At 32.9% G+C, this 27,124-nt stretch overlaps 3 protein-coding genes and 1 long non-coding RNA gene across 5 annotated transcripts; all 4 read left to right on the top strand.

Moving 5' to 3' along the window:
• The first annotated feature begins 5,250 nt into the window (after nt 1-5,250).
• LOC127741414 (uncharacterized) lies at nt 5,251-7,303 on the top strand. Its single transcript, XR_008002428.1, has 3 exons — nt 5,251-5,710; nt 5,827-5,973; nt 6,817-7,303. It is a non-coding gene; the product is annotated as an uncharacterized LOC127741414 (long non-coding RNA).
• A 2,933-nt stretch (nt 7,304-10,236) lies between these two features.
• LOC107463913 (nuclear pore complex protein NUP50A-like) lies at nt 10,237-11,281 on the top strand. Its single transcript, XM_052253926.1, has 2 exons — nt 10,237-10,587; nt 10,649-11,281. The coding sequence occupies exons 1-2, from the start codon at nt 10,237-10,239 to the stop codon at nt 11,279-11,281; spliced, it is 984 nt and encodes a 327-aa protein (XP_052109886.1).
• Nucleotides 11,282-12,409: 1,128 nt separating this feature from the next.
• Nucleotides 12,410-25,933, top strand: LOC107463914 (FBD-associated F-box protein At4g10400-like). Of its 2 annotated transcripts, XM_021132290.2 has the most exons (3): nt 12,410-13,475; nt 13,568-13,816; nt 14,158-14,436. In XM_021132290.2, exons 1-3 carry the CDS (start codon nt 12,444-12,446, stop codon nt 14,290-14,292), a joined length of 1,416 nt encoding a protein of 471 aa, XP_020987949.1. In that variant the 5' UTR covers nt 12,410-12,443; the 3' UTR covers nt 14,293-14,436. The 2 variants fall into 2 exon arrangements, with proteins under 2 accessions (XP_020987949.1, XP_052109675.1); XM_052253715.1 differs by lacking the exons at nt 13,568-13,816; nt 14,158-14,436 and adding an exon at nt 25,365-25,933.
• LOC107463916 (putative F-box/LRR-repeat protein At5g41840) lies at nt 24,612-25,345 on the top strand. The gene has a single exon (XM_052253716.1). The coding sequence runs from the start codon at nt 24,695-24,697 to the stop codon at nt 25,265-25,267; it is 573 nt and encodes a 190-aa protein (XP_052109676.1). The 5' UTR covers nt 24,612-24,694; the 3' UTR covers nt 25,268-25,345.
• Nucleotides 25,934-27,124: the final 1,191 nt, after the last annotated feature.

Below are 27,124 nucleotides of genomic sequence, written 5' to 3'. Positions count from 1 at the left end.
TTTACGCTTAAGTCGTAAAGTAGAGGTAACAAGGTATTACGACCTCTAAAAGAAAAGACATATATAAATATAGTTGAAAGAATTGTAACTAAGAGCCTTAAAGAAGAAGTTAAGCAAAAACAAAAATAGAAAATCGTGTCACACTTATATCGATAATCGTAAAACGGATAGATAAGCTCAAAAGAAAGCTCAAAACATAATATACAGATCGGAGTTCCAAAATACAGATATCAAGTTCCAAACTCGACCTGCGAAACTAAAGCCGGCCAAAGTATGTAATTATATATATTTTTATACAACCCAAAATATAACTCAAACTATAGAATAAACACCTGTTTCTCTAAGTCAACATCTAGGAAGGACAAATATAAAATATATATAGAGAAGCATAAATACAAAATACAACATAAAAAAAAGCTTCGCTTGCACAAGAAACTCCAGACACTCAGCGAGGTGCCTCTCGACCTGCATCTGAAAAACAACAGGAATATGTATGAAATGAGAACCGGGAGATCTCAGCATAGTAAAAGTGCCTCTATAGTTAATAAAAAATGTCCCAAAAAATCAGAGGCATTTCTAGAACTTCGACACTCAAAATTAAACTTAAGAAAAATAAATTAAACCAGAAAGTAGGTAACTGTCCAAGGTTCTCAAGTCCTAACTCAATTTCTAACTTAACCTTTCACTTTCTGCTTCCTCCAGCCCTCCGAAACACCGATGCACAGGCAAGCCATACCAACAAAGCAAACACAAGTAGGATACAGATATAGCAGTTTGCAAATATAGCAGATAAGCATAATAATTACATAAGCAAGCCCAATTAATGCACAATCAAACAAAACATACGTATGCATATGATGTATGCCTATCTAATAGTTGACGAGTCTCATCTGTCGGTTATATAACAAACCTGACATGTCCTGGTAGTTAACATTGGACAGTCCCTCTGTGCGAACATCCTCAAGCTCAAAAATAATATCCATGGAGTCAAACTCCAAGCTCACATCTTGCGACAGAGGGTCAACAAAGTCTCAAATATACAAGCCACATAATATTTTTTTTTCTTTTTAAAATAACACTTCAAATCAAAATTCTAACTTTTATAAAAATTTCGGCTGTATCTCCTTTAAAACTCAAATTTCTAGTCCTAACCACCAAATCAAACACCTTTTGATCATTCAAATCATTTCCAGTATTAAATTATTTCAAAATCAAACCAATACAAATATTAAATATTTTTCCAAAACCAACCAACTCCTAGCAAATCATTTACAATAACCAAACCACATATCATATACCATATACACAATCCATCAATAATTCTTTCAGTTCATTCCTATCGTAAGGTCTTTTAACTTAAGTTTTCACGTGATATTAAATATTAACTACGAGAACAAAATTATACCTTGATCGATTTCTCCCTAATTTCAAAGCACCAAAAATACCTATGTTCCTCAAGTGTCCAAAATCCAGAAGCCTCACCGAACGAAAACCCAACTTCTACGGTTCGCTTTCTAGTCACTGATATCACAAAATTTGCCTCCAAAATATATATCTCACTCTAATTCCACATAAATACCACAAAATCAAACTAGGATTCATAATCATCATCAATTAACAAGAGTTAGTAGTTTCTCACCATACCAACAATCGTTTGAGACAAGACTCAGCGAGTCTTCAAGGTTAATTCGACCCTAAAGCACCAAAATCACATAATCCCTCAAAATCAAACTCCTAATTTCAAAATTACAAGGAGAAAGGCTGAGCAAAAAATAGTGAGGTACTTAACAAATTGTTTGGTGAGTTTTGTAGAGCTTGATGCGATGATCGCGTTGCCACAAATAGTGCGGCGATTGGAGCTCCGAATTGAAAGTTATATGAGATTGAAGGTGAGGTTAGTGTTTGGAGTTTTGTTTCCTCCTCCCCTCAAGTTTTCAGTGTGTCTCGGTGGTATAAGGAAGAAGAAAGATGAATTAGTGGGGTTTATATGTTGGGCTATGGCCGGTTTGGGTTCAGTCCAACTGGTTCGGTCTGTTTGGCCTAACTTTGCACCAAAACCTTTAAAATTAGTGTAAAAATTTATATTTTAATTATTTTTACTTTATTAAACTATAAAATTTAATTTTCTAATTTTTTTGATTAATAATTAATTTATTGGTTAATTATTTACTAATTACCTGAGGTTTACAACATATAATTTAGAATTCTATTTTTTATATTTCATATTTTGAAAAGATCAAATAATATTTTCTTGACAATAAAATCAAAATGTCTCTTTTTTATATATATGTCGTTAAACAATAATTTAAAAATCCACCTTTCATACTATTAGGTTTGATCTTAATGATATTCATGAAAGATACGAGGTTCAAGCAAGAGAGGGAGTAGAAACTGAAAGAGTTCAAGAAAGAAGAAAGAGTACGAGCAGAGAAGAGAAAGAAGGTTCTGGTTGAATATGAATTGTATTGGTAAAGTGAGTTGCAAAATTAACAATAATAGTTTAGCTCTAGCTACTTTTAGCAGAGGAGTTATAGCTGTCACAAGCTAAACTAACCACTAACTAACTAATTGACATGTGCTTAATTACAACTAACTAACTACCAGATTGATTGATCACAAGCTAACTAATTCTATTTACACTAATTCAGCATCAGCTAGTGTATCTCTCATGACCCCTGCTATTTGGCTGTTCTGTTTTTACTTTCACGTTCTGAGTCTTAAGAGAGTGCATTGATTCTTCACCACAACTACTATTGTGACCTCTTTATGACCCTCTCTGTCGAGCCTGCTTTCATTAGTGGATGTCTCCAAGCCTTCAACCATTGGTTATGTACTGAACTCAAGAAAAGCACCACTGGGCAGTGGTTTTGTTAGCACATCAGCTAGTTGCACAATTCTAAGAACATGACTTACTTGAATAACTCTTTTTGTAACATAGTCTCTTACAAAATGGAGATCAGTTTCAAAATATTTTGACTTAGAATGCAAGATTGGATTAACAGCAAGCAACACAACACTTAGGTTGTCACAGTAGACTGATGGAGCTGTTGAGAGTTCTGCTCTTAGTTTAACCATAAGGTTCTTAATCCAAATTAGTTCGGCAACTAAGTCAGCCATCGCTCTTAACTCTGCTTCAATAATAGACCTGACAACAATACTCTACTTCTTTGAGCTCCATGAAATCAGATTGCTCCAAAAAATACACAAAAACCTCCAATAGACTTCCTATCATCTGGGTCCTCTATCTAGTCAGAATCATTATAAGCTTTGATAGTTTGTACCTTTATTTTGTGTAAGTGTAAACCAAAGCTGAGTGTTTCCTACACATACCTCAGAATTATTCTCACTAATTTTCAGTGCTCTTCCAAGAAATTTTGCATAAACTGTGAAATTTTGTTAACTGAGTATGCTAATTCTGGACAAGTGACTGTAAGGTATTGTAGACTTTCCATAACTAATCTGTAGAGCTTAGGATTCTTGAATGGGGAGCTTCCAAAAGCAGAAAATCGAACCGAGGAAGGTAAAGGTGTATGACAGGGCTTACAATGTTCCATTTCAGCTTTCTTGTGCAGATCTCTAGCATATTTCTCTTGTGAGAGTAATATGCCTCCATTAACAGTCTTGGTGGCTTGAATCCCAAGAAAATAGTGAAGCTCACCCATGTCTTTTAACGCAAATTCGTCATTCAGATGATTTGAGAGACTGCTTCATCTGAGTCTCTCCAGTGATGATTATACCATCTACATATATCAAGACAATAGCGATGAGCCATTTTTGAATCTGGTGAAGACAGAGATGTCAGACTTTGTTGAATAAAAACCAAGGTGTTTGAGAGCTGCTGATAGCTTATAGTGTAAGACTCAAAATTTTTGGAAAATATTATTATGAGTTAAATTCAAATTATTTATTCATTAAAGATCTTATTTTTAGAAATTTTATTAAAAGTAATTAAATCAAATTTTGATAATTAAATAAGAAGCTTTATTTAATCTCATAATTATTGAATAATTTTTTATATTTAAATTATACAATTTAGCAATTGTAAAAGAATAAGAATTTTGTATGATTTAGTTTAAATAATTGAGATTTTGAAATTTAATACTTTAATTTTATATAAAAAAAGAGAAAATAAATTATATTATCTCTAATTTTAAATTAGAATACTTGATCAAAAGCTGATTAGCAATCGATAATTAAGTAATATTTTTCTAACATAATTTCAAAAAATTAAATAAGATTTCAAATTAATACTCTATGCCTCAATTTTATTAAAATTATCAAACCCTAATTAATCCAAATATCCCCAAATTTAACTCTAATCCTAATTTTATCCTAACCCCTACCCACACTCACATCACCGCCACTCACCTTTTTCCCCAACCCTACCGCCTAGGGATGGCAAAACTCCCCGAGACACGGGGATCCCTGTGGGGACTGCCCCGAATAGGGATCCGACTATGGAGAATTTTTCCCGTGGGGATGGGGATGGGGGACCAAATTCCTCCGAGGCAGGCACAGGACCCGAGCGGAGATCCCCGCCCCATCCCCGCTAATCCCCGAAGTTCACACACACACACATAACTATTCTTCAATTCAGGAATTCCTAACACTGTCCATACTCCATCCAACCTCTCTATAGCCACCCTCTCGCCGCTCTCCCTTCTCACCGCATCGTCACACCTCACCGTACCATGATCCTAACTGCGTCGTGCTCTCTATTTGCGGCGTTCCTTTCCATAACTTTGTCGTCGTGTCCATTCTTCTCTCTGTTACCGCGTCTTCCACCTTGTCCACTTCTCTATCCTCTCGCTCGCTGTTGCGTTCCCCCACTGCATCATTTCGAAAGAAGTCACCATCTTATCGTTTAGATTTTTTGTATAAAATCTTGTTATTTTTATATAAAATGAATACTTACATCTCTATTCATATGAAAATTAATAATTAGTTAGAATTATCAGATAGATGGGAAATGGGGTCCCCGCGGGGAATGGGACCCTCTGGAGAATGGGGATGGAGAGCAATATTCCCCCACAGCGGAGAACGGGGGTGGAGACGGGGAGTAAATCTGGGGACGGGAATGGGGAGCAGGGAGGCATCCCCCGCCCCCGTCCTGCCCCATTGACATCCCTATTACCGCCATTCCCCTTCGCCTCTTCCTCTATACACACACAAATCCAACATTCAGCATAATTCAGAAAAGAAAAAAAAACAAAGAAAGAAAGGTAACCAATAGAGGAGAAGAGACCGCAGCCTGCCCGGCCGTCGTCGCCGTTCTGTTAAGCCGCTGCTATCCCCGAGCTTGCCACTGTTGCCTTTGTTACCGAGCAAGAGGGGAGAAGTCACGCGGCAGAGGAGAGGAGGGAAGCTCACCGCGTCGCAGTCGTCGCGCCGCTGCTAGTCCACCTTGAAGCCGCCGTCGAAGCAGAGCCGTGGAGAGAGACGAGTTCGCGTAGGGAAGAGAGAAATGCATCCGAGAGAGAGAACGAGCACGAGAGGAAGGAGACTGCCGTTCTCATCGCTGCAAGAGGTTCCACCGCCGTCATTGGTAGCAACCGAAGTCACCGCCGCCTTTGCAAGCTTTTTCCCAGCTGTTTTGGTTCTTGTCCTGTTGTAACTCGCCAATGTCCCTGCTCATTTCTAACATCTATTCAGCCTTCGCCAGATCTCGCTGTCGCCGGAGAAACACTTCCGGAACTGCTCAGATCCGCTGGTAACACTACCTTGGTACCAATTTGGTTTTTGGCTTTTCCTTTCTTGAATTTCTCTTGCTTCTATTTTGTTCTGTTGTTCTGATTATGAGCTTTTGCTTTAACTTGGAATTTTCAGTACCATTCTTGTTGCGCTCTGATCGATTTGAATCCACCGCTTTTCTTGGTGTTGTGGTCATTGTCGTTATAATGGGGAGTTAATGTTGTTGCTACTGGTGCAGTTTTGGTTGCTGCAATTTCGATTTCTATGAGTTTTAATACTAAGGTAGGGATTTTCTTAAAATCTATTTTATCTTATAGAATTGTTATAAATAGATATTAATGTAAGAAATATATGTCTTTGATTATGATTGTCTTACGAATGTGATTGTTTGCTGGACTGAATGACTGATTGCTTGATTACTTGAGTGGTGTGTGATTATTGAAAAGAAATTAGTTTAAAAAGTTATTTAGTTGATTATTATGAAAAGTAGGTTTTTTTATTTTGAAGTTAATTTGATAATGTAAATGAATTGACTTTGAAAATAGTTTGAGATATGAAAATGAATTAATTTTGGAAGCGGTTTAATTTTAAATTAGTTTGATTTTATAAATGATTTAATATTTGAGCTGGTTTAATTTTGAAAAAGATTTATTATTGGAAATGGTTGGATTTAAAAATAATTTGATATTAGAATTGGTTGAATTTTGAAAAATGATTGAGATTTGGAAATGGTTGAGAAAGGGTTTGAGGAATGTTTGGATGGGACCCGAAAAGGGTGGCAGAGTCCGAGTTTTAGAAGAGATACTGACAAAATTTTATAAAATTAGAAATTTCGTTTGAAGTAATTATTTAAAAAGATTTAGTTTTAAACATTATAAATTTTAAGATTGATATATTTAGAAAAGAAAGAATTATGTTTTGAATTGGGATTGCTGATGAACAGAATGAAAAGAAGGATGATGAGGATTGATTTTGAAATATGATTTTTGAATGAATTTGGAAATGAGATATGGATTGACGAATGATGATGATATTGAGAATGACTTAGATATTGATGAATGTTGAATGAATTATTTATATGGCTTATGAATTTGAATTATCTGAGACACGAGTTTCCCTGTGTAGACGCAGTGGCTTGCCATCACTTGCTCCAGGTTGAGACTTGATACTCTGTTGACCCTACGACGTAAGGGTAACCGGACACGTATAAATTTTCGGGAATGGTACCCCCATTGAGTGGTTTTATATTTATATGAGAAAAAGCTATGCATAGACTCATGGAGATGCGTGTCGGGGGACACTCCAAGGGTTTAGCAAACCGGACTTGTTGGGTTGACTTGATAACCGACAGATGAGACTCATTAGCCATTGGACAGGCATTCATCATACGCATCTATGTGACATTGTTTGGATGTGCATATTGTACTTGGTTTGCCTATGTGAATAATTCTGTCTAATTGTTAATTGCTCTACTTGATGTAACTGCTTGATTGTACTTGAACATCCCTAGTTGTGTTTGTAACAAAAATTGGTTGAATTTATGGTGAATTGGTTGTGGATTGATTTGTTTGGACCTAGGGCCATGGACGATTATGAGATAGGCTGAAGGCCGTGTTTGGTTGTGTTTTTGGTTTAGTAAAGTATAAAATATCAAGCTTGTTCAACATGGACTTAATGAACCTATGTTTGAAACAGATTGGTCATTCATACTGTTAGGAAACTTTTAAGATTCTTTTACGAGAAAAGTGAGTTTGGATTTTCTGAATAATTAACTGATTTTTTTTAAAGAGGTTTTGGATTTTCAGGTGGTTAAATTGTCAGTCTTTAAAAAGATTCATAAGACAATGATAATCACTGAGCTAGAACAATAATTTTTTTATTAAATATTTTCTTATGACAATTCTAAAATTCTGTGGTAAGACCGTGTAGTTAGGTTCTCACCCCCTACAGCTTTATCTTTTCAAAAAACGAAGGAGGAAGCTTACGAAAAGTTTTATTGCGTTTTGCTTATATGATGTTTTAGTTTAGATATTATTCTTCCCTCGCTATTAATATTATATTATTGTAAGAGGGATAGGGATCCTGTTTTGTAATGAAACGCATGTTTGTATATTTCTAAGTACTTGTATAAGAAGTTTGGTATGTATAAATATATGTATATGAGTAATGTGATTGAGTTCTGGTTATATAAGCATGTTTGTTTTATAAAAAATAAAAGTATTTTCGATTTTTTTTAAAGAAAGAAAACAGCGATATGGTTTCGAGTAAAAGGCTCATATTTTGTTATTAAGTATATGAAGTCGTCGTAATACTTCTTGCTATCAGAGTGGCGCATCCAGAAGCATGACATTCTGATAGTGAAGGTGTTACATATAGTACCAAGCCGTTGGTGCCTGTTTCAGACCATAAAAGGCCTTGACGAGTTTGCACACTAAAGTGCCATCCCCAATTTCATATCCCTTTGGTTGTTTCATATATACATCTTCGACCAAATCACCATGTAGAAGCACGTTATTCACATCAAGCTCCCTAATTCTCCAATTCCTTGATAGTGCTAAGGTGAGGACAATGCAAATTGAGGTTAGTTTCACCACTAGGCTGCATGTTTCAGTGAAATCACACCCAGACTTTTGAGAGAAACTTTGAGCTACTAGGTGAGCATTGTATTTTTTGAGACTTTTATCAGGGTTATATTTAACTCAAAAAATCCAACGACTACCCACAGCCTCTCTGCCTTGAGGGAGAGGAACCAATTTTCAGGTTTGATTTTGCATAAGTGCAGCATATTCAGCATCCATCGCAGCTTTTTATTCTGGTTTGGACAAGACATCATTGACAGTCTTTGATTCAATGCTAGTTAGAAAGGATCTGGGCTTTAAGATTCTACTCTTACTCCTTGTGATCATAGCGTGAACATTTTGAGTTGTTGCTGCCGAGACTGAGTGATCATCATCAAAGGAAAGAATAATTTTCAAGTTTGAGATAGGAATTGGAATAGGTGTAACTGATGGTGCTGTGGGTACTGGTGAAGGTAAGGTATGGGAGGTGGCTGTGATAGATAAAAAAAGAGATCTAGACTCTGAAATACTTGATATTATACGTACAGGTAAAGGTAGGAGAAAGGAGGTGGCTGTGATGCTTGGTACAAGATGCGAAGACCAACGATAAATTTTTAATCTAAAAATAAATAAAAATATCATGTATACATAAAAAGTTAGTTATAATATTTTTGTATATAAATATATATATTATTTAATTTATTTTTAATGTGTATTTCAATATATAAAATTATAAATAATTGATTTAATAAATAATTTTTTATGTACATAGTATAATTATAAATTTTATATATAAAAAAGTATTACAATTAAAAGTTTTTTTTGGTAACTTTTAAATGTTGAAGTTGAGGTTGGATCCCCCCTCATCAATAAAAAAATATGATACTCACAACCACCATATATTAAACTTACACTTAAAAGTTATTTAATAGTTTAACAATAAGTTTTGAAAAAAAATCAGGACATCATAAAAAGGAATAAAAATATAAAATTAAATAATAAAACGAAAATAGCAATATAAAATGATTAAAGAAATTACCTATAAAAAAAACGATTAAAGAGATTACTACAAACTAAAAATTTCGTCTTTGAAAAACCACTCTTCTAAATTTGAAGAACGATTAATTTTGAAAACGAGATCTTATAGTTTAAGGATTTGACCATTTATTCAGCAAAGATTACTACAAGATTGGGAGTATAAACAGAAATAGATAATAAAGAAATTAGTTTATGGATTTGGTTGAAGAAGAAACACAACTCGATTCAGGTGCCACCTGCGTCACGTTCCCTCTTCTTCTCTTCTTCATTCTTCGTCTTAAGGTTTTAACTTCACATACTCTTCTTTTGTTTCTGCTGTTTGATAATGGTATTAATAATAATTATATCTCTTCCTTGTTATCGTTCATTTTATGCCTTCAAGTTTGAATATGTAGCCGTTACATGTTATGTAATTTTCTGCTTCTGAATATTTTGATTCAATTTTCAAGTTATATACTGTTTGAATTGGATTGGATTTAATTTTGCATGCAATTTCGGTTAAAGTATAAGAAATGCAAACATGCTATCGGATGGTAGTGTAAAATTCACAGTCCCTGCATAGTAATTAAACTCATATTATCTTTTTATTGATTGAGCTGTTCACAACATGTATACTCTAGGCTCTGTTGTTTACTAGGATTTTGATATTCTTGGTTAAGAAAGATAAATAGGTTACTTATGAATTCAGATTGATGGAATTTGTGGTCTTTCTTGAATCTGTTTCATGCTATCTCAATGCTAATGTTTTGCAGGTTCTGATTTTTTTGTTGGGATCATGTGTATAAAGTAGTACTACATATTGTCCTTGTTCGTATAACTTTTGTTCTATCATTACTTTGAATTTTATCCTTGAATGAACAAATGCATTTTCTTGATTGCTGCTCTTGTTGTGCTCAAGCTTGGTTAAGAAGTTCTTAAGTTGTAATTGGTATCTCGATTTCTTTACCCAATGGAAGATGCTGATAACCTTCTACCATCAAAGAAAAGGGTCGCCAGAAGGGAGCTCACTCAAGATACTCCTCTTGATGATGAGGAGGAGAATGCCCATGAGGTTGAGGGTGGAACATTCAAAAGATCCAGTGATGAGGTTCTTGCAACCAGAAGAATTGTTAAAGTTCGTCGCCAACAGACTAATTCTTCTCCTTCTTCAAATCCTTTCGCTGGAATACACTTGGTCACCCCTACTGAGGCTACAGCAGAAAAGCAATCAGCTGATGAGTACACTGCTACTGATGATTCAAAAGACCCCGAGGAAGAAAAAGATAAAGAACAAAAGCAGTCAAAGGGTGAAACTTGTGAGGCAGAGGATAAATCTTCTGCAGGGGAAAGTAATGCTGAGAAGAATAACGATGGCGAACTAGATGCAAAGAATGAAAACTAAGAATGACTATAAAAGTGAGAGTGAGGACAAGAAGAATGCTGCTGATAAAGATAGTTTCAATAAAGACGATAATGATGCCAAGAACACTAATAGTGATGACGGCGATAAGCAAGCTAAGAAAGTTGAAAGTGAAGAGCCTAGTTCTGAAGTTGGCAATTTTAAGTCCTTTCAACAGCTTTCAAGTAATCAAAGTGCCTTCACTGGGCTTGCTGGAACTGGATCCAACACTTCGTTATCTTGCTTCGGATCTATGTCAAAGGAGGAACCTGCTTTGAGTAGCAGGACTAGTTCTATTATCGGGCTGAAAAATGACAATCCTCTTGGTGCAGGCTTGTCCAACAATGCAAATTCTTGTTTTGGGGTGTCTGGTGCATCTGCTACTATTTCCATGAGTGAAGGAAGTGGTTTAGCCCTGCAGGAAGTTGCCACTGAAACAGGGGAAGAGAATGAAAATGTTATTTTTCATGCAAATTCAGTATTGTTTGAATTTACAGATGGAAGTTGGAAGGAGCGAGGAAAGGGAGAACTAAAGGTCAATGTACAAAGAGGAACAGAAAACGCCAGGCTTCTCATGAGAGCTCGCGGAAATTATCCTTCCAGTGTGGCACCGTAACGGACACCTGGACACCGTTTCAGCCACGTCAACTAGTTCCGTTTGGTGTATGAGAGACAAATAGACGGAAGGACTAAATTGTCCTCCGCTTGTTAAAGTTAGAGACTTTTTTGTATTTAAATTTTGTCAAAGATGTATTTGTCAAAAATTTAAAAAATCAGGGATCTTTTTTTTAAAAGATAAACCCAAAAAGTTAACCCTAATATAAAATTAGCCAAGGATTGATCCTGACCTTTTGGATCTAAAACTCTAATACCATATCATGAACTCACTCATCCCAAAAACATAACCTAACAAAACAATGTAACACTAATAGCTATATCTCTAATACTTCTTAAATATCCATTTTATCCGTTTAGCCCATTGACTCTATAGGGGTGTGCATGGGCCGGGTGAAACCGGGTTTGATGTGACCCAGACCCGGCCCGAAATATATACCGGGCCTATTTATTAGACCCGAACCCGACCCTAAACCCGATGAAACCTATACACTTTTGGGTCACGATTATACCGGGTAAAAACTGGGTGAAAACCGGGCCATTAACATTACATTACCTTGATACCTTCTTATAAGTTAGCATGTGAAAATATCCAAATTTACAAGGCTCCAACTATTATTAGACATGGTAAAATTCACTTAGAAAAACAAGAACCAACTCTTCTCTAAAATTAAAGCATAATCATAATCAATACTAATATTGTATAATAACTCCAAATATTTAAATCAATACAAATAACACAACATTATGCATTAGTCTAAAATCTTATGCATTTTAAACATAAAACATTAACTTATAGTCTTATAATAACTAATAACACAAAATATTAAGGTTTACAATACTTAAATTCCACATAAGAATAGTCATCATTCATCACTAATAACACAAAATATTAATTGTGTATGATGATCGGACCATCGGGCCGACTTCGAGTGACCCGAGCCATGACCCAAACCCGACCCAAAATAATGACTGGGTCTATTTTTGAGAACCTTACCCGACCCTAAACCCGATGAAATCACATCAAATTAAGCCCTAAAATATTCAAAACCGGACCGAGTCTTCGAGTTGGACCGGACCATGCACACCCATTTTTCCCTATACTTTCTCATAAAATTAACATGGGAGTAACAGAACACAGAAGCAAAGAAACCCTAATCGCCATGGACAGGATCAGCGACCTGCCGGATTCTATACTCTTACACATCCTCTCCTTCCTCCCTACCAAAACCGCTTTCTTCACCACCGTCCTCTCTCGCCGATGGACCCACCTCTGCCACGACCTCCAACACTTCGACTTCAACCAAATTCAATTTCATAACGGCAACCAAACTTGCTCAGACTTCAGTAGTTCACGAAAGCGATTGTTCGCCATCGTTAATTGGATTCTCTCCCGCCACAAAGCGCCGCCAATTCGAACCTTTCGTCTCACCTGTGACCTAGCTCTATTCGATGAATACACTACTGTGGAGTGGTTCATTAGAAAAGTTTTAGGGCCAAACCTCCAGGAATTGAACTTGAACCTCCAACTCTCCATCTTCGGTCTCCCCGATCGCAAAGTCGTTATTCCCAACAGCGTTTTCAGCTGCGCTTCCCTCGTGACTCTCCGTTTAAACGGCGGCAACGTAACATTCCTTTCGCCTTCTTCTTCGTCGTGCGGTTATCGCTTGCCATCGCTCAAGACTCTGGAGATGCACAATGTCAAGGCCTCTATCGATGACGTGGCAGAGCTTCTCTCTCACTGCACTGCTCTTGAGACTCTCATTCTTGACTTAAACTGTCAAGTCAGCGAGGTCGGATTGAGAATTCACTTTCCTCTTTCTTTGAAGAAATTGAACTTCCGATCAGATTTCGACCCTCTTAGACGTATTGGTATCGAATGTAGGCAGCAGTTTCCCTCGACCTGTGTTTCCAACTTGCACAATGTGGAGGAAGCTATTATCAACGTTACTTCGCGAGGCTTTGTGCTCAAGTTTCTTGTGGAGTTTCGCTGGTTAAGGAGTTTGGTCCTGGGTAATTTAGTGTTTACTTGTTTGCCCCAGGCTCCTCCGGATCTTATTCCGGAATTGACCTCATTACGTAGATTAGAGCTTGCTGTTGGGTGTTTCGACACGAGATATATAATGAATATGCTTGAGAAGTGTCCCATGCTTAAAGTTCTTGTTATTGTTTTTATCACTGACTTTGTTAATAAGGTATTTTGAGTTCTCATGTTCAAGCTTTGGTTTGTAGAACTTTGTTGTTTGCTGGCAATTATTTTTAAGTGTATTTTGTTGTTTTTTGCTAGGATCCACATCTGTCACGACGATGGGAACACCCAGTGAAGGTTCCTACTTGTCTTGCATCGCATCTGAAAGTGATTAAAATCAAAGGATATTTTGAATCCAGAGATGATAGAGATTTTTTCGCCTATGTTCTTCAACATGGACTTGTTTTGGAGTCACTTGATATTCAGGTGGATCGTGCGAGAGCTAAAGAATTATCCCTTTTGCCAAGGAGTTCTAAGGCGTGCCAAATTAACTTTTGCTGGAATCAGGTACCATATGTTTTGTTTTCTTTACCATTATGTGTACGTATCCTACTAATTATAAATACAAATAACACAATTCATCCGACTTTGAGGTACCTTGCAGTGAATTCTCCTTTCAAAATCACTCTTTTTTTGTACCGTTTATATTGCTAAATTCTTCATATCTGAGACAAGTTCTATTGTAGTTTGAGTAGATTCCCCCAGGTGATAAGTTTTCTGTTACAAAATTTTTATACTCAATAGTTTTGCTCCATAGCTCATAAATACTTCTATTGCTACTGTTTTGGAATATATACTATGCATCAAAATTCCTGAACTTAATGATTTTGTTGAACATATATATATAGGAGAAGGAAGAGGAGGAGAAGGAGAAGGAGGCCTCATCACGAGGACGACAGCAATGGCGACAACAATGGCAACATCTTAGAACACTACAAGAAAAAACACTATTGGAACTGTTACAAAAAAATCTAAATTTGTAACAAAATATTCTTAAGTGCGGATCGAATTTTGAGATGGCCTAAATATTAAACATCTCGAGTAAAGTTATAGTTTGCGATTAAATTGTGATTTAAATTAAACTCTTTTTTAAGATTTTTTTAAATAACATTGTAGTTAAATTTGTAGACATTTTCTCATATTTCATGAGTAATATTCTCAAATCTTTTTTACTCTTATGTTAAAACTGAGAGAACATGTATAATATACATTGAGATAAAATTTGCCTTTGAATTATCTTTTTTATTATCATAACAAAAAAAATCTATTATGAGAATTATTTTTGTTAAAATTTTTATTTATAAGTGTTTTATATCATTCTTAAAATCAAAGTATATATGATCAACGTTGTTTAATGTTAAAACTTTACAACATATTTTGTTTATTCTTGAGTTAAAGTAGTTGTATTTGTACTGAAATAGTTTTTCTTGTTGGTTTAAGAATCTATTGAATGCAGGATATCTTATCGCAACGATGACAGATTTATTGCTCCAAAATAATTTACATTGTTTTCTCTATTTCGAGATAGATAATAAAAAATTTTTGAAGAGAAGATATGATAAAATTTATACTTACCCTTTATGCATAAGCACTATTAAATATAATTATTCATGATTTCTACAAAAAGATGAAGAAGAAGAAGACGCACAACATTTTTTATATCATCACTCAATCTCTCAAATTAGAAATAATATTAAGCACATAAGAAATATAATTTAAACATTGAGATAACTCAACATGTGAGGAGTTATGATACATTAACTTGTATAGGATAAAAATGATAAAATTTATAATAAAAAATTATAAAAGCTTAAATAAATAGAAACAAAATAAAAAAAATAGAAGAGATAAACTACAATAATGAACAACAATATTTTATAAGTTATAAAAAAATTAAAGAGTAGAAATAATGCATCATAGAAAGAAAAAAGTATTATTGAATAAAAAAGTAATTGGTAAAAATAGAATTCTTTTCTAGCATATATGATTTTTTACAGTAAATAAGTGATGAAATACATAAATACATAAAATAGAAAATGAATGAATTATTTTTTTATAAATTGATGAAATATTTACTACTATATAATTGATGGTGAACATATAACTACTAGACAATAAATTTCAGAAGAGGATTATGAGTTGGAAAAGAAGTCTATTGTCATCAGGTGGCAGGCACACGTTATTGAGAGCGGTGGAGGAGGCGATTCCTATTTATACACTTTCTTGTTTCAAGCTTCCGGACACGCTATTGACTGAGATTCATAGTATGCTCTCGCAATTTTAGTGGGGTCAAAAAGGCGCAGAACGAAGAATGGTTTGGATTAAATGGGACACAATGACAAGACCGAAGAAAGATGGAGGGTTGGGGATCAAGGACCTAAGGACGCAAAATTTGGCTTTATTGGGTAAACAATGTTAGCGTCTAATGAAATACCCTAACTCTACTCTATCAAGAATGCTTAAAGCTAAATATTTCAGATATACAGATTTCCTACATGCAGAGATAGGAAGCGTACCGTTGTGGGGCTGGAGAAGTGTTCTTGAAGGGCGCAAGGTGATCGAGAAAGGCTTGTTATGGAAAATAGGCTCTGGCACTAATTAATGTTCGCATCTTCCATGACCCCTGGCTCCCACTACCAGTGCCCCTTTAATGTCCCTCAAAATGCACTCACAGTCCCGCCAAATCTGCAGGTGTATTACGTTAGTGCGTTACTAAATCCTTATAGAAGTTGTAATAGAAATCTGATTGAGTCGATTTTTTCAATTGATATATGCAATAAAATTTTTTCAATCAAACCAACAGAGGAGGAGGATGAAGTTAATTGGTACTGGACAAAATCTGGTATATATGAAGTTGGGTCAGGATACAAAATTGCTTATGGATTCTTTCATTCTCTTACTTTATTGAGGCCCCAGAACATACACAACAGAATCTGGAATAGCATTTGGGAGTTGAAATTACCATATAAAATTAAGATTTTTCTATGGAAAAGTCTTCATAAAAAGCTTCCGATGTTGCAACAAGTTCACAGTCGTTTCGCATCTGCTCATGCCACTTGTCCAAAATGCATGTTGAAGGTTGAATCAATTTCTCATGCTTTGTTCCAATGTCCCCTGTCTTCAATAATATAGAGTTTAAACTTAATAACCCCTGACCTATGGATGAGAGAAGAAGAGACATTTTTCAATTGGTGGCAACGAGTCTTATCTTGGGCAGCGGCTCAATTCGACGGTAGACAAAAGACCCTCCTCATAGCGGCACTGTGTTGGAGCACTTGGAAAGCGAGGAATCGGTGTGTTTTTGAGAAGGTAATAAACCCGGCACCAGAGATAGTGAAAGAAGCCAGCACTTTAGTGCGTGAACTCGTGAGTCATACCTGAAAGATGCTGCTAATTTTCTTTACTCTTACTTTACTCTTCTTTAAGTTTTTAGTCTTTCAGTTACAGTTGGTGATAAATGAGAATACCCAACTCTTTTGTACTTCCTTATGGAAATATTTTTATTTTATATTAATAAAATAATATTTATCTTTGAAAAAAAATAAAGAGTAAACTACTAAAATGATGTTCAAAAAGTCACATGGTTGACATAATGAACCCAAAAATACTGACAATAATTGACAAATAAACTCCCAAAAAATTTAAAAATACGACAAAAAGAATTATATAATGTGCTTGTTTGGATACCATTATCTTGATTAAAAAGATATTTTTTAATAAAAAATGATTTTTTTAATGTGTTTGACAAATTTTTAGTAGTATAATAAAAAGTACTAAAAAATTAAAATAAAAATATCTTTTTTGAAAAAATTATACAAATTAAAATAAACTTTATTTATCTGTTTAAAAAATCAAATAATTATTATAATTAATTAGTTATAGTTAATATGATAAAAAAATTATTAAAAAATTTAATATTTATCTCAATCAAATAAAATAAATGATTAATCAATAAATAATTTTAAATAAATTAAATAAAATAAATCAGTAAATATATTTAAGAATATGCCTTGTGATTATGCTATTAATTAAAAAATATGACTTTAATAATATACAATAGAAGTGAAATATAGGGTACAGATGTTGTTTTAAAGATGTGCTTACACCACACATTCTAAAACTACACTTTTCACTTAAAACTGTAACTCTTCACAAAGAAAAGCGTCACCTAATGGAAAAAAGTAAATTAGAAGATTTAAGAGAAGAAATAATTAAATTATCAAAACTAATAGATCAAAAATTAATGATTTTAACCAATGTTAATTGTAATGACACTGAATTCTTAAAATCAATACAAAATGATTTTTCTCAAAATCTTTATTTTACTATAAGTTTTATTGAAGGACTTCAAAAACCTGAAAAAACTTATTTTTCACACGGGATTTCTAAAAAATGCTACCATGGAAATGATTCCCCACATCTTTATCATACTTTTAACCCACAATTAAATTCTATAGTAGATATACTTGAAGAAATATTAGTATCTATAAAATTTCAAAGAAATAAGAAAAAAGAGAATCCCAAAGAAGAAAAATTTCAAAATATAATCAACATAACAGACTTAAAAGTAAAACCACCATTGAAATTATGAATATTGAAGAAAAATTAGAAGAAGTTACAATGCTCTTTAAACAGTTAAAAATGGCTCAAGAAAATAATATTATGGAACATGGTTTTCAAATAGAAGAAGAATTAGTAAATTCTGAAAATATAGAAAATGAAGAACACATTCTAGATTATTCAAGTGACGAAAAACCAGCTATTCCAATACAAGTAAAAAATGAAGCTGGAACATCTAAGGATAATCAATATCAATTTAAATGGGAAACATGTTTTGATAATTATGCTTTTAAAAAATGGTTTATAAATAAAGATTCAAAATATACAAAAATACCATCAAAATACGTTCCTAAAATCCAGGAAATGGAAGGAGAAAGAATGCTTGATTTAGACTGCAAAAAGAACGAAAAAGAAATTTTCGAAAACTGGTTGAATTCCTTCTTATTAGAAGCCTTTACTAATTCAAAACTTAGTGAATTGTCTGGAAGAGACATTTGGAATTACATAGGGTTTCACACTAAAGGAACTATAAGAGATTATATGACATCAATAGAAAACCAAATAATAGAAGAATTAGAAACAAAAACAACAGCTTATGATAAGATATTATATATAATGATGATTCTATATAAAGAATTTTTTGGAAAAAATATTATAGATCATAGACAAGAAGTCTATAATAAAGAATATCAAGAAGCAAAAAACCATTTAGCTAATATTCAGATATATGATTTATGTAATGTGGAGTCTTATATATGTGAATATAGAATACATTATTACAAATTAAAAGAAGAAGATAAAAATCATTATCTTAGTATGTACATAACAAAACTTCTATATCCTGCTAATGAATTTATAATGGGAAGATTTATAAGAGAAATAAATAGAGGAACAATTGAAAATAATTTTGGTGGAGCAACCTCTGCAATAAGAGAGGAAATAAAAGAACGTTGTATGCAAAAAGTAACTCAAAAAAGATTCAAATATAATCAGAATTTGCTGTCAGGATAATGAGGAGATACCTCAAAAATATGGTCTTAATAAAAATTTTCAAAGAAAAAGAAAATATCAATTTAGAAAAAGAAAATACTATCCAAACTGGAGAAAAAAAGAGATATTTTAGAAAAGAAAATAACAATAAAAATAAAAGACAAATAAATAACTATTGCCCGAATAAAAAAGAAGATTGTAAATGTTGGTATTGCCAAGAAGAAGGACACTACGCAAATGAATGCCAAAAAAAGAAGGATAAAAAGGATCTTACTAAACAAATAGAAATTGCTAAGTCTTGTTTCATGGAACCATTAGAAGAATCTGATGATAACTTAGACTATATTTTTGAATATGTCTCGGAAACAGACTCAGAGACTGAGTAATAATGCTACATTTATTACTATAAAAATAACAGAAAAGTTTATAAATGCTTTCATAGATTCTGGGGCAACACAATGCTTTGCTAGTTCAAATATAAAACTTGATTGGAAAAAATTAAAGAAACCATTAAGAGTTAGAATAGCTGACAAATCAATACATAAAATTGACCAAAAAGTAGAGATGGCTGAAATTTTTATTCAAAATTATAGGTTCATTGTTCCATCTATATATATGTTAGATTCTGGAATGGATTTTATCATAGGAAATAACTTTTTAAGGCTATATCATCCATTCATTCAAGAATTAACATATATAGTTTTAAAAGCTCCACACGATTCTTCAATAAATCAAAAATCAAAACGTAAAAAAATACCAACTACTACTATAGAGAAGAGTTCTCTTTAGAATGTAGAGATCTTTTGGAAAAAGGAATTATAAGATTAAGTAAAAGTCCTCATGCGGCTCCAGCCTTTTATGTCGAAAACAATAATGAAATTAAAAGGGGAAAACGAAGAATGGTAATAAACTATAAGAAAATGAATGAAGCAACTATTGGTGATGCTCATAAATTTCCAAGAAAAGATTCTATTTTAGAAAAAATAAAAGGAGCGACTTGGTTTTCATCTCTTGATGCAAAATCAGGATATTGGCAACTTCGTTTAGACGAAGAAACAAAGAAATTAACTGCTTTTACTTGCCCAACAAAGGAATCAACAAGTGTGTTGCTTTATGAATGGAATGTATTACCATTCGGATTAAAACAAGCTCCAGGTATTTATCAAAGATTTATGGAAGAAAATCTAAAAGAGTTAAATGAATTTGTTTTAGTGTACATTGATGATATACTAGTTTTTACAAAACAAGATAAGGAAGATCATCTTCAAAAATTATTAATAGTTTTAGAAAGATGCAAGGAAAAAGGATTAGTTCTTAGTAAAAAGAAAGCAAGAATAGCAAAATAAGAAATAGAGTTTCTTGGATTAATTCTATCTACTCAAGGAAAGCTAAAACTTCAACCAGATGTTCTAGAAAATGTAAATTTATTTCCTAATAAAATAGAAGATAGAAAACAATTACAAAGATTTTTAGGGTGTATAAATTATATTTCTAATCATGGATTTTTAAAGAATATAACAGAATACACTAAAAGCTTATTTCCAAAAATAAGTACTAAAAAAGTATGGAAATGGGATGAAAAAGATAGTATGCAAATTCAAAGAATTAAAGAATTATGTGAAAAACTTCCAGAACTTTATATTCCAAAAGAAAATGACTACTTAATAGTAGAAACAGATGCTTCAGACATAACCTGGTCAGGATGTCTAAAAGCTAAGAAAGCTATAAAAAGTTTGGAACAAAGAAAAGAATCACTAGATTCTAAATATCCCCCAAAGGAATTACTTTGCAGGTATATTTCAGGGACTTTTACTCCAACAGAACAGAGATATACCACTCATGAAAAGGAAACTCTAGCAGCAATTAAATCTCTTAAGAAATGGAAAATTGATTTACTACCCAGAGAATTTACATTAAGGACAGATTCACGTTACCTAACAGGTTTCATACGATATAACTTAAAAGTTGATTATAATCATGGACGATTGGTGAGATGGCAATTATTTTTGTTACAATATCCAATAAAAATTGAATATATTAAGGGTGACAAAAATGTTATTGCAGATACATTAACAACAGAATGGAGTTCGTCTACAACGCATTAGATCAAAAAATTCAAAAATACGAACAAGAACTCGAAAAATGCAAGCATTGTCAGCAAATAAGGATACAGATCCAATCCCTCAAGAAGGCCATCGAAGCAATGAAATCAACACAACAACAAAAACCATCAGAGTTCAGCCAGTTAAACGTGGTGGACAAATCAGATGAAGAAAAAATTCCAGAAAATAAAACAATTGCTGAAATTATCAAAAAATCCACCCAAGATAAAAAATATTATGTAATTTATAATGGCCCCATGAAAGGAGTATATGATGCCTAGGAAAAAAATGGCCCCATGAAAGGAGTATATGATGCTTGGGAAAAAGCAGCACCATTTACACATCAATCAAGGATAATTCATAAAGGAGGGTTTTTAACACTGGAAGAAGCAAATGAATCTTTCAGGGAATATGAAGCTCTTCATCCATAGCAAACCCTAAAAAGAGCAGATAAAGCTCCAATTCAAACCCAGAGAACAGGAATAATAAGAAACATTCCTACAAGGGCTGAAATCAAGGAAAAGAAAAGGGTCTGTAGATCAAATCTCAGAGAAACCCTTAACATAGTCCTGAATTGGACTGAAGAAAAAAGGACAATCTTGGGATATTATCCTATTGCCAAAGAACAGCTAACAAAGCTGGTTATATTTCCAGATGCTTCCCCATCTGACACCTATCAGTTTTTCCAGTATGGATTAATTGATACAATTTTAATTTTTAATGATTTAAAAATTATTAGTGAGTTTCCTGCAGGATTCGTTGATGCAGTAAGGAGATTTAAAAATATGATTGACAACGTAAATCCAAGGGATATATCCTTAAAATTTACGAACAATCAACGTATTTTTAATGAAGAAGAAGAATGCTTGGTTCCAGCACATCAAGTAATCTTCATGTCCGTCTTCCCAGGAAATTTTCAACCAATTGATCAAGTTCAAGAATCTACAGTCATGAAGGAAGACTAGCCAGCACACTAGCAAGGGTCTTCGAAAGAACTCAAAAGATAACAAGGGAATCTCACACAAGAATCAATTATAAGAGTAGAAATACTTTGCTTATGTCCAGTAAAAGAAATGAAATTGAAGAAAGAGAGATGAGACTCTTAGTGGAATTTGAATCAGCATTCTACAACTTATCTGGACTCTTAGAAAAGCTCTCCGAAGGGATAAAGAGGAATCTCTGCTATTTGATAAAAGACAGAGAAGACCACAAGTGCCAGCTATGTGTCTCAGAGTTATCTGAAGAAAGAAATAATGAAACGGAATCAACCCACATGATAAAGGAAGAAGACAACGCATCTAAAGGTCACATAATGAAAGAGGAGGACAGCACATCTAAAGCATCTCTCAACATTATTGCATAGTGACGTAAGCGCTTAGGTCATAGAGCACCAACAATGTAGCTGGTGCAAGATAGTAAACAATGACGTAAGCAATGACATCATAAGAAGGGTAAGGATGGGAATTGTCCATCAGACCCAACCATTATAAATAAGTTGCTTAGGCAATTGTAGAAGGCATCAAACAATAGAAAGCAGGAGGCTAAGAGTACTCATATGCTAGGAGAGCAAGGAGGAAACTGCCGAGGCGATTCTATAGTTTGAAGAAGAATTCCCTTAGGAAAAACCAATTCTAAACTCCCCTCTGGAGTTAGTATCTACAATCTCCCCTCTGGAGATAAAAACATCTTATGTAAAATATACTAAATAAAGGAAGTTTTTCTCCAGAAAGGTACGCCTTTATCCTAATCTCTTGGTTATGAATTATTTAGAAAGTTTAGAATTAACAGAAGAATCTGATTATTATAGATTAACTGCTTTATTAGATAATGAAAAAAGGCTGTTCTAAAAACAGAATTAAATCTCAAATCAAATGAAAATTTTAATAAACAAAATCTTTTAAAAGAAGTTTTTAATAGAAAAAATATAATATACTATGGAAAAATTCAACTTGAAGCCCCTATAAAGATAAAATCCGCCAATGGAGAACTTGAAATAACTTTTATAAATGATGAAGAATTGAGTAAACAGATTGAGAAAATTAAGTATCAACAAAAAAGATCTAAAATTGGATGGATTCATATTAGTACTATACAAATCTTAATCAAATCTACATATATGAAAGGAATTAATTCACCAATAAGCTTAGCAATCTGTGACAAAAGAATTACTGATGACCCAATAGATCAAATAATTGGAATTGTTCATAGAAACTTGGCAAACGTATGTAACTTATCAAGACAAGAAACAAGAGCTCTTTGAAAGAGAAAATCGGTTGAATTATTTACAGTTTTCTGAAATAAATCAAAGAGCATTTGAAGCTCTAAAAATAATCTATGACAAATTGAAAGGAGAAGTTGAAGAGTTAGAAAAATTGATAGAATCTCTAGAAAATAGTGATGAATCGATGATAGAATTTGCAGAAATTCTAAGATAAATAATGAAGTATACAAAGATTGAAAGACCAGAAAATAAAATAAAAAGGGAAAGGGCGAAAAAATTAAAAAGTAGAATAAAGGAGTATAAAAGGGAATTAAATAATCTTCAGATCGAAATTGATGACCTTATAATAAAAAGGATAGAAATAAGAATAAATATAAACAAGTTGGAGTTAAACTTAAAAAATTTATAAATGTCTGGAAAACCATATTATGACTTAAAAGAATTAAAGCTGTTAAAAGAAAAAATGGAAAATGAAGTTGAAAAATTAAAAAGATATTTAGAAACAACAGAAAGTGTAGAAACAAAAGAAGTTTTTGAGGATTTAAGAAATTATATTAAAGAAAAAGACAAACAGATAAAAGATTTTATATACAATAATCCATGCAAAAAGGAATATTATAAACTAAAACAAAATTGAAAAATCAGAATTATAAATACTAGTAATACGGTCAATACTTTTTATTATGAATTGGCAAATTATTCGAAGAGTTAATAGAAATTTCGAAAAAGAAATTAAAAGAAAAGACGACTTTAAAAATTGGTATCAGAGCCAAGTTAACGATTAAGGGTAACACTTTCTCTTTAAGCAACGCTTTTAATGACACGCTTTTTCAGCCACAAAAAGACAAAAATCTGTACAGACACATCTCTACACTAGATGGCCCCTACAATAAATAATAAAGAGTAAACTACGAAAATGATACTCGAAAATTCACATGACTGACAAAATAAACCCAAAAAATACTAATAACAATTAAACTCTCAAAAAATTAAAAAATGCGACGAAAAGAACTTATATTAAATATATACTATAAAAAAAACTTTAGAAATAAAATTTTGTTGCAAAGTTTTACATTTTTATTAGAAAAATAAGATTTTTTATTCTTAAATTTAGTAATTTTATGCTGATTAATTTTTTAAAATTTTTTTATCGTGAATAACCATATTTTTTAAAAAATAAAAAAATAAAAATCAAATTTTGCTCTAATTTTTTTTATATGTGCACTTTCCAAATATGTATTTAAATGTCACAGAAATTCAGGTCAAATAAAAAAATTATTTACTAAATACAAGATTTTTTTTATAATTCATAAAAAATATAATATTTATTAATTATTTTTATTATATTTTAAATTTTTTAAAACTATTTTATGAATAATATCAATGCCTTTTCTTATGAGCCGCCGAATCATTTGGTACGGACCGAAAATAAATAGATTGGAGAGAACGGAAAAGAGGGAACTGCCGCACTGGGGAGTAACAGAGCACAGAAGCAAAGAAACCCTAATCGCCATGGACAGGATCAGCGACCTGCCGGATTGCATACTCTTACACATCCTCTCCTTCCTCCCTACCAAAACCGCCTTCTCCACCACCGTCCTCTCTCGCCGTTGGACCCGCCTCTGCCACGACCTCCAACACTTCGAGTTCAAGTTCAACCAAATTCCTGTTGGTAACTTGGAGGAGCTTCTCTCTCACTGCACTGCTCTTGAGACTCTTGTTCTTGACTCAGTCTGTCGATCCGGCGAGGAGGGCCAATTGAGTATTTGTTTTCCTTCTTTGGAGAGTTTGCACTTCAAATCTTATTTGCGTGTGGCTCTTAGATTAATTCTTGTTATAGACACACCATCTCTTAAACGTCTTCATATCCAAGCTGAGTCAGGGTTTCGCGAGATCCGTGTTCGCAACTTGCACAATGTGGAGGAAGCCAGTATCGACATTTATAAGCAATCCTCTGTGCTCGAGTTTCTTGCGGAGCTTTGCAGGATAAGGATTTTGGAGCTGGGTTTATCAGTGTTTGATTGTTTGCCTGAGGCTCCTCCGCATCGTATTCCGGAGTTTAACTGTTTAATAGACAATATATAATATTGGTATTTCATGTTCTCATGTTCAAGCTATGATTTATGTAACTTGGTTGTTTTGCTGGCAATTCTTTTTAAGTGTGTTTGTTGTTTGTTGCTAGGATCCACATCCGTCACGAAAATGGGAACTCCCAGGGAAGGTTCCTACTTGTCTTGCATCACATCTGCAAGTGATTACAATCAAGAGATATGTTGAAACCAGAGATGATAGAGATTTTTTCGCCTATGTTCTTCAACAAGGACTTGTTTTGGAGTCACTTGATATTCAGGTGGATCGTGCGAGAGCTGAAGGGTTTCCAGAAGAATTATCCCTTTTGCCAAGGAGTTCTAACTTCTAAGACGTGCCAAATTAACTTTAGCTGGCTTTACGATTATGTGTAGGTATAATGGTGGATGATACGAGTCGGATACAGTTTCCTACTAATTATAAATACAAATGAGAAATGCTAGGGCCAGCAATTTTGGTATTTTGTAACCATCAATTGGCCATCAAAAATGTTTTTAATGGTGTGAGATTACATCTAATGATGGAAAATTACCCATTTTTGTTTTGATGATTAAGTGCTGGCCAAAAAATACAAAAGTTGCTGGCCCCTAGACTTTTAATAACTTAACACAGACATTGAGGCACCTTGCAGTGAATTCTCCGTTCAAAATCAGTTTTTTTTTTCATGCCGTTTATATTGCTGAATTTTTCATATCTGAGACAACTTCTGTAGTTTGAGTAGATTCCCCCAAGTGATAAAGGAAACTTAATTTTGATAAAAAAAAAATTTTATATTTCAATACAGATGTCTCTTCAGATATTTATCATATGTTTGATACTAATAAGATTCATTCATTTCATATAGCCTTTTGTTTTATATAGAAAGTCAGTCATTGGTACTTCAGTATTGGAACAAGATAATTTTAGCAACAAGGATACCATTTTAACTTTACACCATTCAGGTGAATGAAGCTCCCAAATGTTGAGGTGCTTGATAGATCCCAACAAATCTTTTACTTCATTGATTTTGTATCTTTATCTATTTTATTTACGTAAAAATATAGAATACCGCTGGTTGTCGCCTCCAAATGATAATTTGGGTAATGTTACACATTCAACTATTTTAATAACTAAGTCCAATTTCAAATAAATTTAAAAAAATTTACCATACGTCTCCATCACACGTTTCTTCTTTTTTCTGTTAGTAATACATAAAATTTTTATTAAAAAGTACAGAAAAATAATACAAATTTTTTGTGCATAATAATAAATTTATTGACATAACATTAAAAATATTGCATGTAGTACAATAGTATAGAAAATTTTAATTTTTAGCAGCCCGTAAATTTATCGATATATCACATAAATTTTTTGTACATAATTCAAAAAATTTTGTTGTACAATTATCATTGTCATTATTCTGATTTCTGATTTATGTGTTGTGTACCAAAACTAAATTTAATAAATATTATATCGTATATATATACACCAAAATAAATTTTTCTAAAACAAAAATAATATCACATAATATAAAAATATTAATTAAAATATAAAATATAATATTTTGTTATTAATTTCACTCTAAAATATATATTTAAATTATAAAATATAATTTGACACCGAGTCTGGTTATTTAAAATATGACTCGAACTTGATCTAAAAATAATACTGAATAAGATAATAGACTTAGCAAAATATGTTTTGAGTTAGAACCGAAATTTTAGACAAATTCAAATTGAATAATAATTTTATTTTTTTTCAAATATAACAATTATTTATTAATAGTAATATAAAGTTTGTGATTAATTTAAAATATTTATAATAGAGTCTCATGTTTTCAAAGATTTTTCTTTAAATAATATTAATGGTTGAATT

This window comes from Arachis duranensis, chromosome 9 (genome assembly GCF_000817695.3).
Source record: "Arachis duranensis cultivar V14167 chromosome 9, aradu.V14167.gnm2.J7QH, whole genome shotgun sequence".
Classification (NCBI taxonomy): Eukaryota; Viridiplantae; Streptophyta; class Magnoliopsida; order Fabales; family Fabaceae; genus Arachis; species Arachis duranensis.
The sequence above is the reverse complement of the archived record's forward strand: the minus strand, read 5'-3'. Positions and strand labels throughout refer to the sequence as shown.

What these genes read in the sequence shown, in the direction of transcription:
- LOC107463914 (XM_021132290.2), top strand. Translation starts at nt 12,444, where the DNA reads ATGGACAGGATCAGCGACCTGCCGGATTCTATACTCTTACACATCCTC. An exon ending in TCACTGACTTTGTTAATAAG is followed by an intron (nt 13,476 to 13,567) that starts GTATTTTGAGTT and finishes GTTTTTTGCTAG; the next exon opens with GATCCACATCTGTCACGACG. An exon ending in TTAACTTTTGCTGGAATCAG is followed by an intron (nt 13,817 to 14,157) that starts GTACCATATGTT and finishes ATATATATATAG; the next exon opens with GAGAAGGAAGAGGAGGAGAA.
- LOC107463916 (XM_052253716.1), top strand. Translation starts at nt 24,695, where the DNA reads ATGGACAGGATCAGCGACCTGCCGGATTGCATACTCTTACACATCCTC.
- LOC107463913 (XM_052253926.1), top strand. Translation starts at nt 10,237, where the DNA reads ATGGAAGATGCTGATAACCTTCTACCATCAAAGAAAAGGGTCGCCAGA. An exon ending in CAAAGGGTGAAACTTGTGAG is followed by an intron (nt 10,588 to 10,648) that starts GCAGAGGATAAA and finishes ATGGCGAACTAG; the next exon opens with ATGCAAAGAATGAAAACTAA.